The following is a 13,219-nucleotide window of genomic DNA, read 5'->3' as shown; positions in this document are numbered from 1 at the left end:
AAATGGAAAGTTCTATGACTTTTGAGTTACCCCTGTATGTCTAATTTCGTTTCTAAGAAACTTTGGAAATAAGTCAAACCTGTTGGCTGGCTGTACCTTTTTATAAAGCTGACAGCTTCTTATTTTCCTCTTCATTAATAAAACTCTCATTAAATCGCATAACCCCATATAAAAAACCCTGTAGTGTCTGCAGGTTTTATAACCACTATTGTAACCACTTGAAAACAAGCATTTTTTTTTTTGTTTTGAAGAAGCAAGTTATTTAATAAATAAAAAAATATGTACCTTAATGAATAAATTTTAATATAAAGGGAATTATTAAAGTTTTGACGTCCAGTTTTAAAAAGTGTGGCAGATAATACAAGTATATGTATATTGTATTCCCTACAGAACTTCGATAGGATTTGAATCCGCATTTTTGCTGGCCACTCCAAAAGTGGAATTTTTCTTATGCTCGAAAAATTTTTTAGTAAGAGTTGCACTATCGATTGTGGTATTGTCTTGCTGAAAAGTTCAATTGTCCTCGTATAATTGCCCTAAAAATTCTATAAATTCACTATTGGATTTTTTCCTTCATAAGCAGCCCATACTATTACAAAACCTCCGCCGTGTACTCGACAGTGACAAGTGCGCCGAGAGTCTTGTGCACAGTGCCAATTTTTCTTATAATCATTCTCATAACCATCAGTTTCATCGAAATTTAACTTTTTTCGTCGCTAAATACCTCGCTTCGCCACTTTTCATGCCACAATTGATACTTATCTATAAATTCTATATCATAGAAAGGGGTTTTATGCTCGGATTTTGATGTATAATTTGATCTATTCTCATTCTTGTTACATTTAAGCTCAAATAACGCTTTATTTATAAACAATTAATTTCTTCAACCAGTGCATTGCGTTGAATTTGACATTTGCATCGATATCCATGTTTAGAATCATTGTCGCGTAACCGACCTCTAGAAGAACCTCGGAAAAAAGGTCTGCGGTAAAAAAACTACTGAGAAAAAATTTACATTTCGGAGTGGTTTCAAAAATCGCAATTAATATCAAAAATCATATTGCTTCGATAGCTATATGGATATAGCGATATATAAAAGGTTAATCGAGAATTTAAAGCCATTGGGTTCAGCTGTTTCGAAATTTTCCTCACCTGCTCTGCAAACAGCGTTTCGAGAAAAACTCACATATAGTTTGGGAACTATTATACTACTATAGTATCTCTGAAACCATATGCCGTATAAACTTTTTGGAGAATATTCTGAAATAAATAAATGTATATCGAATATATGCAAAAATACTATTTTCTTCAACTCACAAGTGGATATTAATTATTAAGCCTTATTCACTGGTAATAACAGACTTGTTTGCATAGGTTGCTTCGTCTACACTTTCTTACAGATTTATACTTTTATATAATATAGTACGTATCATATAGAGGCAAATTTCTGTTTTCCTTTAGGAAATATCGTCTTTATTTAAAAGAAAATTTGCTTCTAACTCTACTATATTCCAATATCATTTATAATGACTTAAATTTACTTTGCATAAAACATATTTGACTCCATACATATAACACTGTTCTTTTGTGGTTTTGTTGCCTTTGATATAAGATCAATTTTTGATAAATCTGAACTCAAAAATCATGAAACTATCAAGTATTCTGTTAGATTTGCTGCTTTTGTTTTTAAAACCTTATCTCCATTTTACATTACTGTTTGAAAAATAAGGTTACTTCGAAGTTAGCAGATATATTATGGGCATTTCTTTACTAATCTTTCAGTTGATAACCACATTTTAAAGAGTAACCTGCCGGTATATGACGATCCCATCAGCTTCAGTACATGTCTTCTATCAATTTTGAATCCTGCTGAAACCGTTCTATCTGTTCCTTACTATGCTTTCGTAGATTGTCAGAAAGCTTATTCAGATAATTACGGAGATAGTCTAACTCAATTCGATAACCGAATTTGCTACTAGAATCCGACAGTTTGTCAGCTTATTTTGCGAAAATTTTTCATAATTTGGTACTTCGGGGTTGTCTAGGAAATTTTTGTCTATCAACACAAACCAAGCTTCAATTTCTGGAACTGTTATAGCCGCGAAAAAGGTGGGAAAATATCCTTGCCATGACCGGAAAAATAAATCTTGTTACTAATAAGCCAATAAATAAATGATATGCAATAAAAATAAAAACAAGAGAGCATTCAATAATTTCATGAATAAATTCGTGATCTTGACACCTGACACCATTAAATTTTGCCGAGATATTCAAGGCAACAAGAAATTTTTTTTTTTTAGTGTATTCAAAAATCTGTTAATATCATTAAAAATTTGGCTAAATTTATATAAAATTTGTTTATGCGAAAAATAATATTTTTGATAAGAAAACAAAAAAACAAAAATATATGAAACAATTAGTAAGAAACCCACAACTATTTTTAGCAAACTTATTATACAAATATAAATACATATGTATATTCATGCTTATTTGTTCATAAGAAAAACCTGTTAAGACCCACTATATGATGTGCATTTAAAACTAATGTCGAACAAGTAACTGAAACATCCTTAAAATCCTGCAAATATTTACTAAGTAAGATCAAACTATTTATAAATGTAAGTAAAGGCAACTAACGGTTTATATGTATGAGTATTTGTAAGTATATAACCCTTTTCTATCGATGTATTGTAATATTTTAATAATATTAGATATTGTATAAAACCTCTGAATACTAAACTAGTGACTATGCTGGTCATGGTACGCGTACTCCTACACATAAATACATACCATATACTTTGATATATAGACAAATTATTAAATAAATATACTATAAATTGGCATTTTGCTCTGAAAAGTATGAAATTTATTTATTGTGTTATGCATACGGATATTACTATAATATTTAACACTGATATAATTATATAGCATATTGTATTATATTATGTAATAATGGACTTCTAAAATTGTACATTGAAAAAGAGAAAATAATTCTTCTATAGAATGTTACATTGAATGTAAAATGCATATTATACTTATGTGTACTAAATGTTACATACCGACAAATCTACAAAATAAAAATATGTTTAAAATGAATGAAATTAGTTTTTTTCTTTAAAATTTTTTTAAATAGCATGTATGTGAACCACTAGTAAAAGCAATGATGATTGCTGGTTTTGAACTTGGCTAAAATAGTAAATATCAAAATAGCTGCTTTTTTTTGGGAAAGGGTGATTAATTTCGAAGCTCTTTATTTTTTTTTTAAAGACAAAACCAGAAACTTCATATCTAATGGGAGAATATTCTTTAGCATTGCTTTTTTGAAGATTACCTTTTTCAAATGTTGGCCACGGCCTCGTCTCAGATGGTCCATCCGTTGAGTTCAATTTTCGATGACTCGTTCGAGCATTTAGACTGGTTATTGGCCAAATGACACGCGTGATGTTTTGCTCCAAGGTCTGAAAAAAAGTGGGATTGTCCGCATAGCCTTTAGACTTCACATATTCCCACAGGAAAAATTCTAACGGTGCAATATCATACGATCTTGTTGGCCAATCGATCGTTCTAAAACGTGAAATTATCGGCACACCGAATTGTTCTCTCAATAAATCTATTAACTGATGCGATGTAAGGGGGTAGTGGCATAGTTGGTTATCATGGCGCTGCTACCGGCCCACAAACCACAGCAAACTCTTGTGTTTTCTGGATAAAATGGCAACTCTTGAATCTCTTCAGGTTGCTCTTCGTCCCAAATGCGGTAATTTTACTAGTCTACATACCCGTTGAGCCAGAAATGGGATTCATCGCGGAACAAAATTTGGCTCAAAAACGTTGGATCTTCTTGGAACTTTTCATGAATCCATAGAGTGAAGCGATGTCGCTTGATCCGTAATACAGTATTTTCTTAGATTTGAAAGCACTTAATCGCCAGATCCTAATTGCCTATTTGCTAGCTCGGAAAGGCAATTAATATTAAATTTAAAAATATATTGAAAAGTCATGCCCGAAGACCGCTAAAACCTGTCTCAAGTAACTCAAACATTTAAAATAATTAACTAATATATATAATTAAATAATATTAAAAGGAAGTTAATGACATACCAAGTAACTATTGAGTTGTAATTACCATCATTATCGCGTATTTAATGACACGGCTTATCTCATGAATTAATATTCACTAATTGCAAAAAAATTATCGCCTTCAAGCAAAAACCATAATTTATGCCGACATATACGAGTACACTTACAAATCTTTGTTTACTGACGGTAAATAATTTTTCCGACGATCAGATGAAATGGTTATTTATTAAAGTTGCTGTCGGAGTCATCGACTGAAATGAAGGTTACAGCTTTCTTTTATTCAGTAAGCAATAAAGTTAGCATTTATACATACTCATATACTTCGCCACAAAGGTTTTTTCTTACATTTTGTTAGCTGGAAGAAACTTTATTGACTTCATACAAGTAAAATCTATTTTATTCACTCTTTTTCCCGCTCCGTGCCTTTATAATTGATCTCTCACTAAAGTAAACCTAGCATTGATTATTTCGGCATAAATCGCATACCTGGACAGATTGAAGACAAAAACTGATATAAGAAATGACATGCTATTTTCTCGAAGCCTACATTCGGCTTCACTTGCACTTTGTTCAAATACTGCGATCTTAACCGATAAAGCATATAGCCTTGTAATTTAGAAATGATTGGCTTTTTCAGGGCTTTGATATACCCAGAGCCCCGGCTTTGCCCACCCATCGAATTTGGCTTAATTGTTTCAGCAATCTCATGTTTTTTTCATAAAAATACCTGAACTCGATTATCACTCTTTTCATTTACCACCTTTTCAACTATGGGATGCTGAGATAAATTCCGAAAATTTTTGCATAAACAAGCACCAACTATAGGGTGTTTTTATGTCCATTAACATACGCAAAAACTATCTTCCAAGCTGAGCTTCATCATCTAAGCGAATTACTCAAATTGTTATGAAATGTGTATGAAGCATTGTGCACAACAAAAGCAGAGGCCGCTAAATGTTGTTTGACAAGTTCAAGACTGGCGCCCATCTCTTCTGTTGGCAAATAAAACACTGGAAAAGAAAGAAAGTCTTCTTCAACACAGCGCTCCCAATAAATAAAATAAATACGCATAATAAACAAAAGTTCGACAAAAAAAACGAAAGGTAAAGAAAAAGCAGAATAGCCAAACAAAAAGCCTTTTGTCATACAGAGAGAGACTGTCGAAAGCGGCAGCGAGAGAAACTTTCATTTTTATTGAACCAAGATTATTGATACCAAAACTTGTTACAAAAACAAAACAAAGCAAAAAAAAAGAAATGCGTAGAAACTGAATGAAGAGGTGTGGAATTACGTCTTTATTGCTGTTATTTGAACTTTGCAAATATTGAAGAGTTATGCAATAAGGCAATAATGATGTTGTAAACCAACAAGAGCCAAATTTGCATATTGCCGCGAATCAAGCAAGTTGAAGACACCTGTTTAGTTGAAGATTATTGAGAATTAGAAATAAAAAAAAATCAACAAACAGGATTTTATTGAAATTAAATACGAGTCATTAAAAAATCTGTTATTATTCTAAGAGATCCAATTGGGAACGAGAATATATGCGTATATCTAATATATTCCCATTTTATATGTTTTTAATGCTTTTTCGAAAACTACAAATATCATTTACTTTGGCAAGTTGCCAATACCAATTCTGAACATGTGTGTAAGTTATGCGTTCCTCAGTATGAAATTCAGTACCTTGTATTCAAGGTATGAATATAGAATACTGTTCTAACTTTTGGTTACACATAGTGTGGTTAATTATTGGTCATTATTAGTTAGGTATGTTAATTTTCGAAAGTTTAGTGAAGATGAAGTACAATTGAAAATAATTTTCTACATTTTAGATGGAATTTAATGCTACGATCCGCTTAGAAGCCGACTCGATCTCAACATATGTAAACGATTATGGAGACCACCAAATTATTTTTGTACCCCCACAATACTTTTTTATTCATCCATAGCCTATATACATATATCATCTCATCATAATGTACTTTCAATAATATGGACAAATGAAAGAATCCGAAAATCGTTGAGATAAAGTGTGATAGCTAGCAGAGACACTCCACACTTTCTAAGGATCAGCGAAACTTATTTCGATTGCAGACATGACCAAGAAGTCTTTACTTATTTGCTATTCAAAATAACAGCGAGATCGAAAGACCAACTATAGCAAACGAACCGTCCTTTCTCTGGAATTGGTTTCATATGAAATTTGCTCTCAAAATGCAAAAGCAATATCTCATAGAACACTTTTGAGTCAATAGAGGGCATGCTATATTAGAAAATATGTCGATGAAACTAAATGCTGCTCAGACAATTTTTTGGAACAGGTTTATATAAAATTATTTTAATCGTATTATGAGGACATAAATTAACAACAATAACAATAAAACTTCTTAAAAACCGTCTAAAAAAATTATTTAAGCCATAATAAATTCACCACAAAATCTTAATCGAAATAGTTATGTAGCTAGCTAAGATTGGTCGCAGAGCCGCAAACATATAATAATAAAGGGTGACACATTTCGAGGTTCCCTACTTTTTTAAAGAGAAAACACAGAAACTTCAAATTTAATGTGAAATGCTTATTATCAATCGAAAGATCATTCTTTGGCATTTATTTTTTGAAGAATATCTCTTTCAAATATTGACCGCGGCTACGTCTCAGATGATGCAACTTTTGATGACTCGTTCGAGCATTTCGACTTGTAACTGACGAATGACACGCGAGATGTTTTGCTCCAAGGCCTAAATCGAAGCGCGATTGTCCGCACAAACTTTAGACTTTACATATCCTCACAGGGGAAAGACTAACGATGTGATATCACGATCGAACTTAACCTTCTTATGGAGCCAAGAAATACGTGTACCAAGTTTCATCATGATATCTCAATATTTAGTCAAGTTACAGCTTGCACGGACGGACAGACAGACATCCGGATTTCAACTCTACTCGTCACCCTGATCACTTTGGTATATATAACCCTATATCTGACTCTTTTAGTTTTAGGACTTACAAACAACCGTTATGTGAACAAAACTATAATACTCTCCTTAGCAACTTTGTTGCGAGAGTATAAAAATCAAATAGTTGGTTATCGTGGCGCGATAACGGTTGCGATAGACGGTTGCGTTCTTACCGACAACGTTTTTGAAGAAACCGATCCACAAACCACACCGAACCGTTGTTTTTTTCTAGATGAAATGGCAGCTCCTGAATCTCTGCAGGTTGCTCTTCGTCCTAAATGCGACAGTTTTGCTTGTTTACATATTCATGGAGCCAGAAATGTACTCATCGCTGTATAAAATTTGGCTCGAAAACGTCGAATCTTCTTGGAACTTTTCAGGAGTCCAAAGAGCGAAGCCATGTCACTTGGGAAGGACGACCGGCTTCAGTTCTTGTACAAGCTGTTTTTTGTACGCTTTCAATTTGAAATCTCAACGTAAAATGTGTCAAGTGGTTCCATACGTCAGTCCGAGTTGCTACGAACGGCGCCGAATCGACTCTCCACGATCTTCATGTACACTCTCAGTTGCTATATTTTCTTAACTGCGTGCTGGACGTGATCTTTTTGGTCGAATAATATCCAATAATGAATTCTGGGTCTTAAAATGGGTGATAGTGTTGCCAATAGTAGGCTTAGTAGACCAATTATGTTGACCATAAGTAGAGGGTTCTTTACAGAACGTCGTTTCGTAATAAAGTTGAACGATTTGTAAACGTTGTTCAGGCGTAAGTCTTTCTTTGATGAAATGCCAAACAATACTGAACAAAAAATAATGCGACAGCTTGACACGACCTACGCGTAATCTGTCCTCCTTGGATCACCCGTTGTATAGTACTATATCCGCTGGCATCGCTTTATATGCTTAACTTCGGATTTATGTTCACTATTTATTACTTTTATTTATTTATTTTGTTATTTAAATTTTCTGCTTTTGTTTGTTAGCAGCAGCTTATGCTCACCGTTGGTCACTCGAGTGAGCGAGTGCTGCTGCGCTTCGGGCGAAACTTCGCATTCAGTTTGTATTTTCAGTCGTCGCGTGCGGTTCGATCGCAACGGAGAGCTGCGGCCCCATAAACACCATTGCAAAACTAAAATTTATTTATTCGCTATTTTATATAAATTGTTCAAAATTTTGACGCTGAGTGAAATCCCTCAATAAAACAGATGTAAGCACTCATATTTGTATGTATATACAACTATATTTCAGAGGGGAAAGAAAGGGTGTGTGAACGAAATTCCCAAAGCGTGTCAATGAACTGCTTGTGCATTCTAAATAGTGCTGTAATGTTTTGATCGCTTATCATATATTTTGTTGATTCTCTTTTTATGCAAAACGAAAGTAGGTCATTCATTAGGTTGCTATTGAACAAGTGAATCACATTGTGGCCGGTTCATGTTGTTCGTTCAATTGTTGTTATATATATCTAACTGTTGTAATATTACGTTTCAAAAGTTGTAATGTGAAGCTCTCTTTAAAAATTAAAGTAAGTTATTATTTTCGTAAATATATCTTGTCAAATAAAAATGTATTCCTATCGTGGTCTTCGTTTCGATCGATCAGTTTGTATGGCGACCATATCCTATAGTTGACTGATATCGGCGGTTCGAACAATTGAGCTGCTTTTTTGGGGAGAACAGAACGCGTGCAAAATTTCAGACTAATACCTCGAAAATTGAAGGATTAGTGCGCATATGTACAGACAGATGGACGGAAAGATAGATGAGCGTGTTTAAATCGAGTCAGCTCGTCTCGCTCATTCGTCATTCATTGAATAGTGATTTAAATAACTAGTATCATTTTTTATGTCCAAAAACTTTTCTTTATCGTTAGATTCAATAATGTCAATAACCAGCATCCAACTGGGGCAAAAAAGTCGACAATATGAATATAGAAACTCGATGCTTAACATTGGTTGTCAAAAAAGTCTTGCGGTATTTTCGCTAGTTGGCGCTGAAAGCGCGTAGTTCTAGTTTTATTCGTCGCATCGGGTCATGCTACACCTTTTTGGAAAGCTAATTTCACGCGCTAACACGTGTTTGATTGATTGCCGTTTCTTTTAAGTCGTTCGTGAGTTATAGCGTCGCAAACATGGAGCAAAATAAAGAGAAAATACGGCATATTTTACAGTACTACTAGGATAAAGGCAAAAATGCATCTCAAGCCGCCAATAAAATTTGTGCAGTTTATGGGCCCAATACAGTTTCCATTTCCACCGCACAACGATTGTTTCAACGTTTTCGTTCTGTTGTAGAGGTGGTCGAAGATGCGCCACGCTCCAGAAGGCCTATCGTCGAAAATTGCGATAAAATCGCTGAATTGGTCAAAAGAGACCGGCATAGTAGCAGTCGTAGCATCGGTCAAGAGCTGGGCATGAGTCATCAAAAATTCATTTCAATTTCAATAAAAAAAAATTCAATAAATATACCGCAAGACTTTTTTGACAAACCATTACTTTAAAAATTCTCGAACCTCGAGAAAATAACAACAACACTCTTCTCTCTCCCCAATATAGATGCCGAGTGCCACATTCTACGCCGAAAGCGTACCATTCGATCAAATCGAAAAGCTCGCCATTAGCGGCGGTTATTCCGCGATTTATGCCACAGCAAAGCCCAGCGTTGATGTTGTCGGCGACTGGCAGCACCGCTATTGCTCACTCGCGGACACCTTCCAACCCGTCTTGGATCGTGTGCATAATTTCGAGGTGCGCGAAGATGATGTTTGGATTGTGACGAGCACCAAATGTGGCACAACATGGACGCAGGAAATGACTTGGCTGATTTTGAACAATTTCGATTTTGAGAAGGCTAAAACAGACGATCTCACCATACGTTCGCCATTTTTGGAGTGAGTTAGAAGCAGCTAAAAACTTAAATACAAACTACTTCTAATAAAATAAATAATTTCAGATTCAACGGCGTTGTACCGAATGTGCCACATGACACAATTGAGGCCTTGAACAAATTGCCATCACCGCGTTTGATTAAATCTCACCTGCCCGCTTGGTTGCTGCCGAAACAAGTGTGGACTAAGAAGCCAAAGGTGCGCATAAAAAATAGTTAAAAAAAAAAGAAATTTATGAAAGAAAATTATACTCTTTTTAGATCATCTATGTGTTCCGCAATCCAAAAGACGCGGCTATCTCGTATTTCCATCATTGGCGCGGCATGGTCGGCTATAAGGGTACGAAGGAGGACTTCATGCATTCCTACATTGACGGTCACGTCAACTTCAATCCATTCTGGCCACATGTGCTCGACTTCTGGCAGCTGCGTGATGAACCGCAAATCTTCTTCACTAGCTATGAGCGCATGAAGCGTGACTTGGGCGGTGTCATCAAGGATGTATGCAAATTCTTGGAGCGTGAAGTTGAGCAGGAGCAGCTGACACAACTCGTGGATCATCTTTCTTTCGACAAAATGAAGGATAATCCCGCGTGCAATCATGTCAAAGAGTTTGAGAGTATGAAAGCGGCAGCTGGTAGGGAGGTCGAGGAATTTAGGTAAAAGAGTTAAAGCTTTGAAATAGACAACAAAAATAACAGTAAATTTTAAACATTTTAAAGCAGATTTGTACGCCGCGGCATAGTTGGTAGCCATAAGGATGAAATGCCGCAAACAGCCATACAAGAATTCGACGACTGGACGGAGGATAACTTGAAGGACTATCAACTAACTATGGATGATTTTATCAATTATTCCAAGTACTAACTGTTTTCAACTTACATTTAAGTTTTATACTTTTTTATATGTGTTTTGTAAATACTTTTTTTTTTAATTGTAATAAAATTTAATATACATAATCAAAGCATTTCGGTATTTTCCAATACAACTTTTGACGAAGTTACAACCTTCTACTTTTGCGGAACTTTTTCAAACAATTTTCTATATCATAGTATCTAAATCTGCAGATCGTCCAGGAAAATCATTGATGTTCCCATGGTGGGTCTTTTCATAAGCTTAATAGCCTCACCAATAGTAGTAAATGAAAGGAGGTGTAAGAGCTAAGTTTCCACTTCTTTGGTGCACTTTCACCTACGGAAAATATCAGTGTTTTGACTATATCTCCGTCTACGATGAATTCATGTTTTGTGAATCTGAAATATTGCAATTTGTTCCATGGATGACAGAACATGGTGTAAGATCTCGAAACTGCTGAACCGTCTACTGGAAACTTTTTCGTCATATTCTGTTGTTGTAGAAGCGGTAGAGTTCTGCCGAGTTGGAAGTCATTGATCGGATAAAAATCCGGGTCCATTCGGATTACGTAGACCCAACTGTCGTGGGATCATTCTCATACGTTTCAATTAACATTTTTGTATTTTATTAGTCTCTTTTGAGTTATTTAATAATATTTAAGGAGTTGACGTAACTTTTATAATAATTTTGGAATATTTTAATCACGTTTAACGTGTTAAAATATATTTTCTTACAATTTGAAAAATAATTATATCTCAGTGTCACGTAAAATATAGATTGTAATACTCGTATGTAAGGTCAGTCACGTTCTTTCTTTAAAAGCAATTCATGCTTTTTCAGACCTTCGTTACATTTTTTAGTGTTACCATAGTAAATGAAACCAGAGCATGTTAGTGTACTGTTAAATTAACATTCTCTGTACAATCATAATTCTATGGTGCGAGCTTTTAGTTTTTGCTGTTAAAAAGCTTTTTCTAATAGAGCTTTTAGCTTTTAACAGTTTTCGCTTAACAGATTTTAAAAATAAAGTATTTTTAGACATCTGGCCAAGAATTTATCTTAATTATAAAGATTGGTGTTTGCCTTTATGTTTTAAAAAAGATTTTAGGCAAGTGACCGCTGCGGATAGCTCGAAACAATTCCAGCCGAAAGACAAAATGTTCTACCACTTTTTGCAGTAATTGGCGGGCATATCTACGTATACAAACGCTTTAACATAATCTCGCAAAAAATAATCCAGCGGTGTTAAGTCCTACGATCTTGGAGACCACGCTGTAGACCCACGACGCGTTCATCTAAAGTTTCCTCCAACAAATTGATTGTTTCGTTGGCAGTATGGCATGTAGCGACGTCTTGTTGGAACGAAAGGCCGTTTATAGCAACGCTCTCTAGGCATGAAAAAGTCATTAATCCTGGCTTTGAAACGTTCCCCATTGACTGTATCATTATGTCTGGCTTCATTTTTTAAGAACTATGGATTAAAGATAACACTTGTCCATAAAGCACAACGTTGTGCAATACATCACTCCAAATGTGAAAATTTTTCTTAATAAAGGTCTTGTAAAAATCGAGATCAGTAGCAATATCGTCCCCGCAACCCGCAAACCAAAATCCTTCCGCAAAATCTTCCATAAAGTGAATAAGGACAGCTCCAGTCTACTGGAAAATTATGTCAACCGGGGCAAGATACCCCGCCCGAACTGAACCATTATTTTTGGCAACAGTTTTGCCTGATTCGGGAGTAAAATCATTATAAAAAGACAAAGCAACGGAACTCCGAAAAAATTATTGCCTCATTGAGACATCTAAAAAAGAACCGTTGGTATAGTTTTTACATGTATGGCACCCACTTATAGAGATTTCGCATTCCCAAATATGGCCAATACTTTCCTTTAATATCACGAGATACATATATATCGATTCTTGAAAACGATTAAGTTATATAACTATAATGCAACCAATAGTATGGAAGTGAAGGCTTGCTAAATCTTGTACTATATAAGAGCGGAATGAAACGACGCTAGAATGACCAAGAAAGTCATACCTTAGGCAAAGCCCCTAAGGTAGTGGATTATTGCCATCTTAATGGTATATATGTGTCTACAGACCATTCTCCACCACTCTCAATACAGTTACGTTAATTGGGCATCACAAACGGGTCTGGGGTTGAACTCGGAGAATACGAATCTGCGATAAATGGGATACAACTCTCTCTCAAGGACCCCATCAAGTACATTGGACAGCAAACTAGCAATGCTGTGAATGCGTGTAGGCAGATGCTCGGCACAACCTAGGGCACTCTCCCTATCTTATGCACTGGTGGACAGACATACATAAATCCACCAAGCAGCAATCGAGGCAGTAACCTCGTGTTGCATATTGACCAGAAATGCCTTGGGAAGCAGGCCAGTGGTGGAAAGTGTTGCTAGAAGCAAGCA

The 13,219-nt window shown here is 35.2% G+C and overlaps 1 protein-coding gene across 3 annotated transcripts; it reads left to right on the top strand.

Moving 5' to 3' along the window:
• The first annotated feature begins 8,119 nt into the window (after window positions 1-8,119).
• Window positions 8,120-10,823, top strand: LOC120770505 (sulfotransferase 1 family member D1). 3 transcript variants are annotated; one of them, XM_040098032.1, is made up of 5 exons: window positions 8,120-8,248; window positions 9,596-9,930; window positions 9,993-10,125; window positions 10,188-10,585; window positions 10,652-10,823. In XM_040098032.1, exons 2-5 carry the CDS (start codon window positions 9,596-9,598, stop codon window positions 10,791-10,793), a joined length of 1,008 nt encoding a protein of 335 aa, XP_039953966.1. In that variant the 5' UTR covers window positions 8,120-8,248; the 3' UTR covers window positions 10,794-10,823. The 3 variants fall into 3 exon arrangements, with proteins under 3 accessions (XP_039953966.1, XP_039953963.1, XP_039953965.1); XM_040098029.1 differs by having other exon boundaries at window positions 10,649-10,823; XM_040098031.1 differs by lacking the exon at window positions 8,120-8,248 and adding an exon at window positions 8,493-8,566 and having other exon boundaries at window positions 10,649-10,823.
• Window positions 10,824-13,219: the final 2,396 nt, after the last annotated feature.

Source organism: Bactrocera tryoni, chromosome 3, assembly GCF_016617805.1.
Source record: "Bactrocera tryoni isolate S06 chromosome 3, CSIRO_BtryS06_freeze2, whole genome shotgun sequence".
Lineage (NCBI taxonomy): Eukaryota > Metazoa > Arthropoda > Insecta > Diptera > Tephritidae > Bactrocera > Bactrocera tryoni.
Note: the sequence above shows the minus strand (reverse complement) of the source record. Positions and strands in the feature narration are given on the sequence as shown.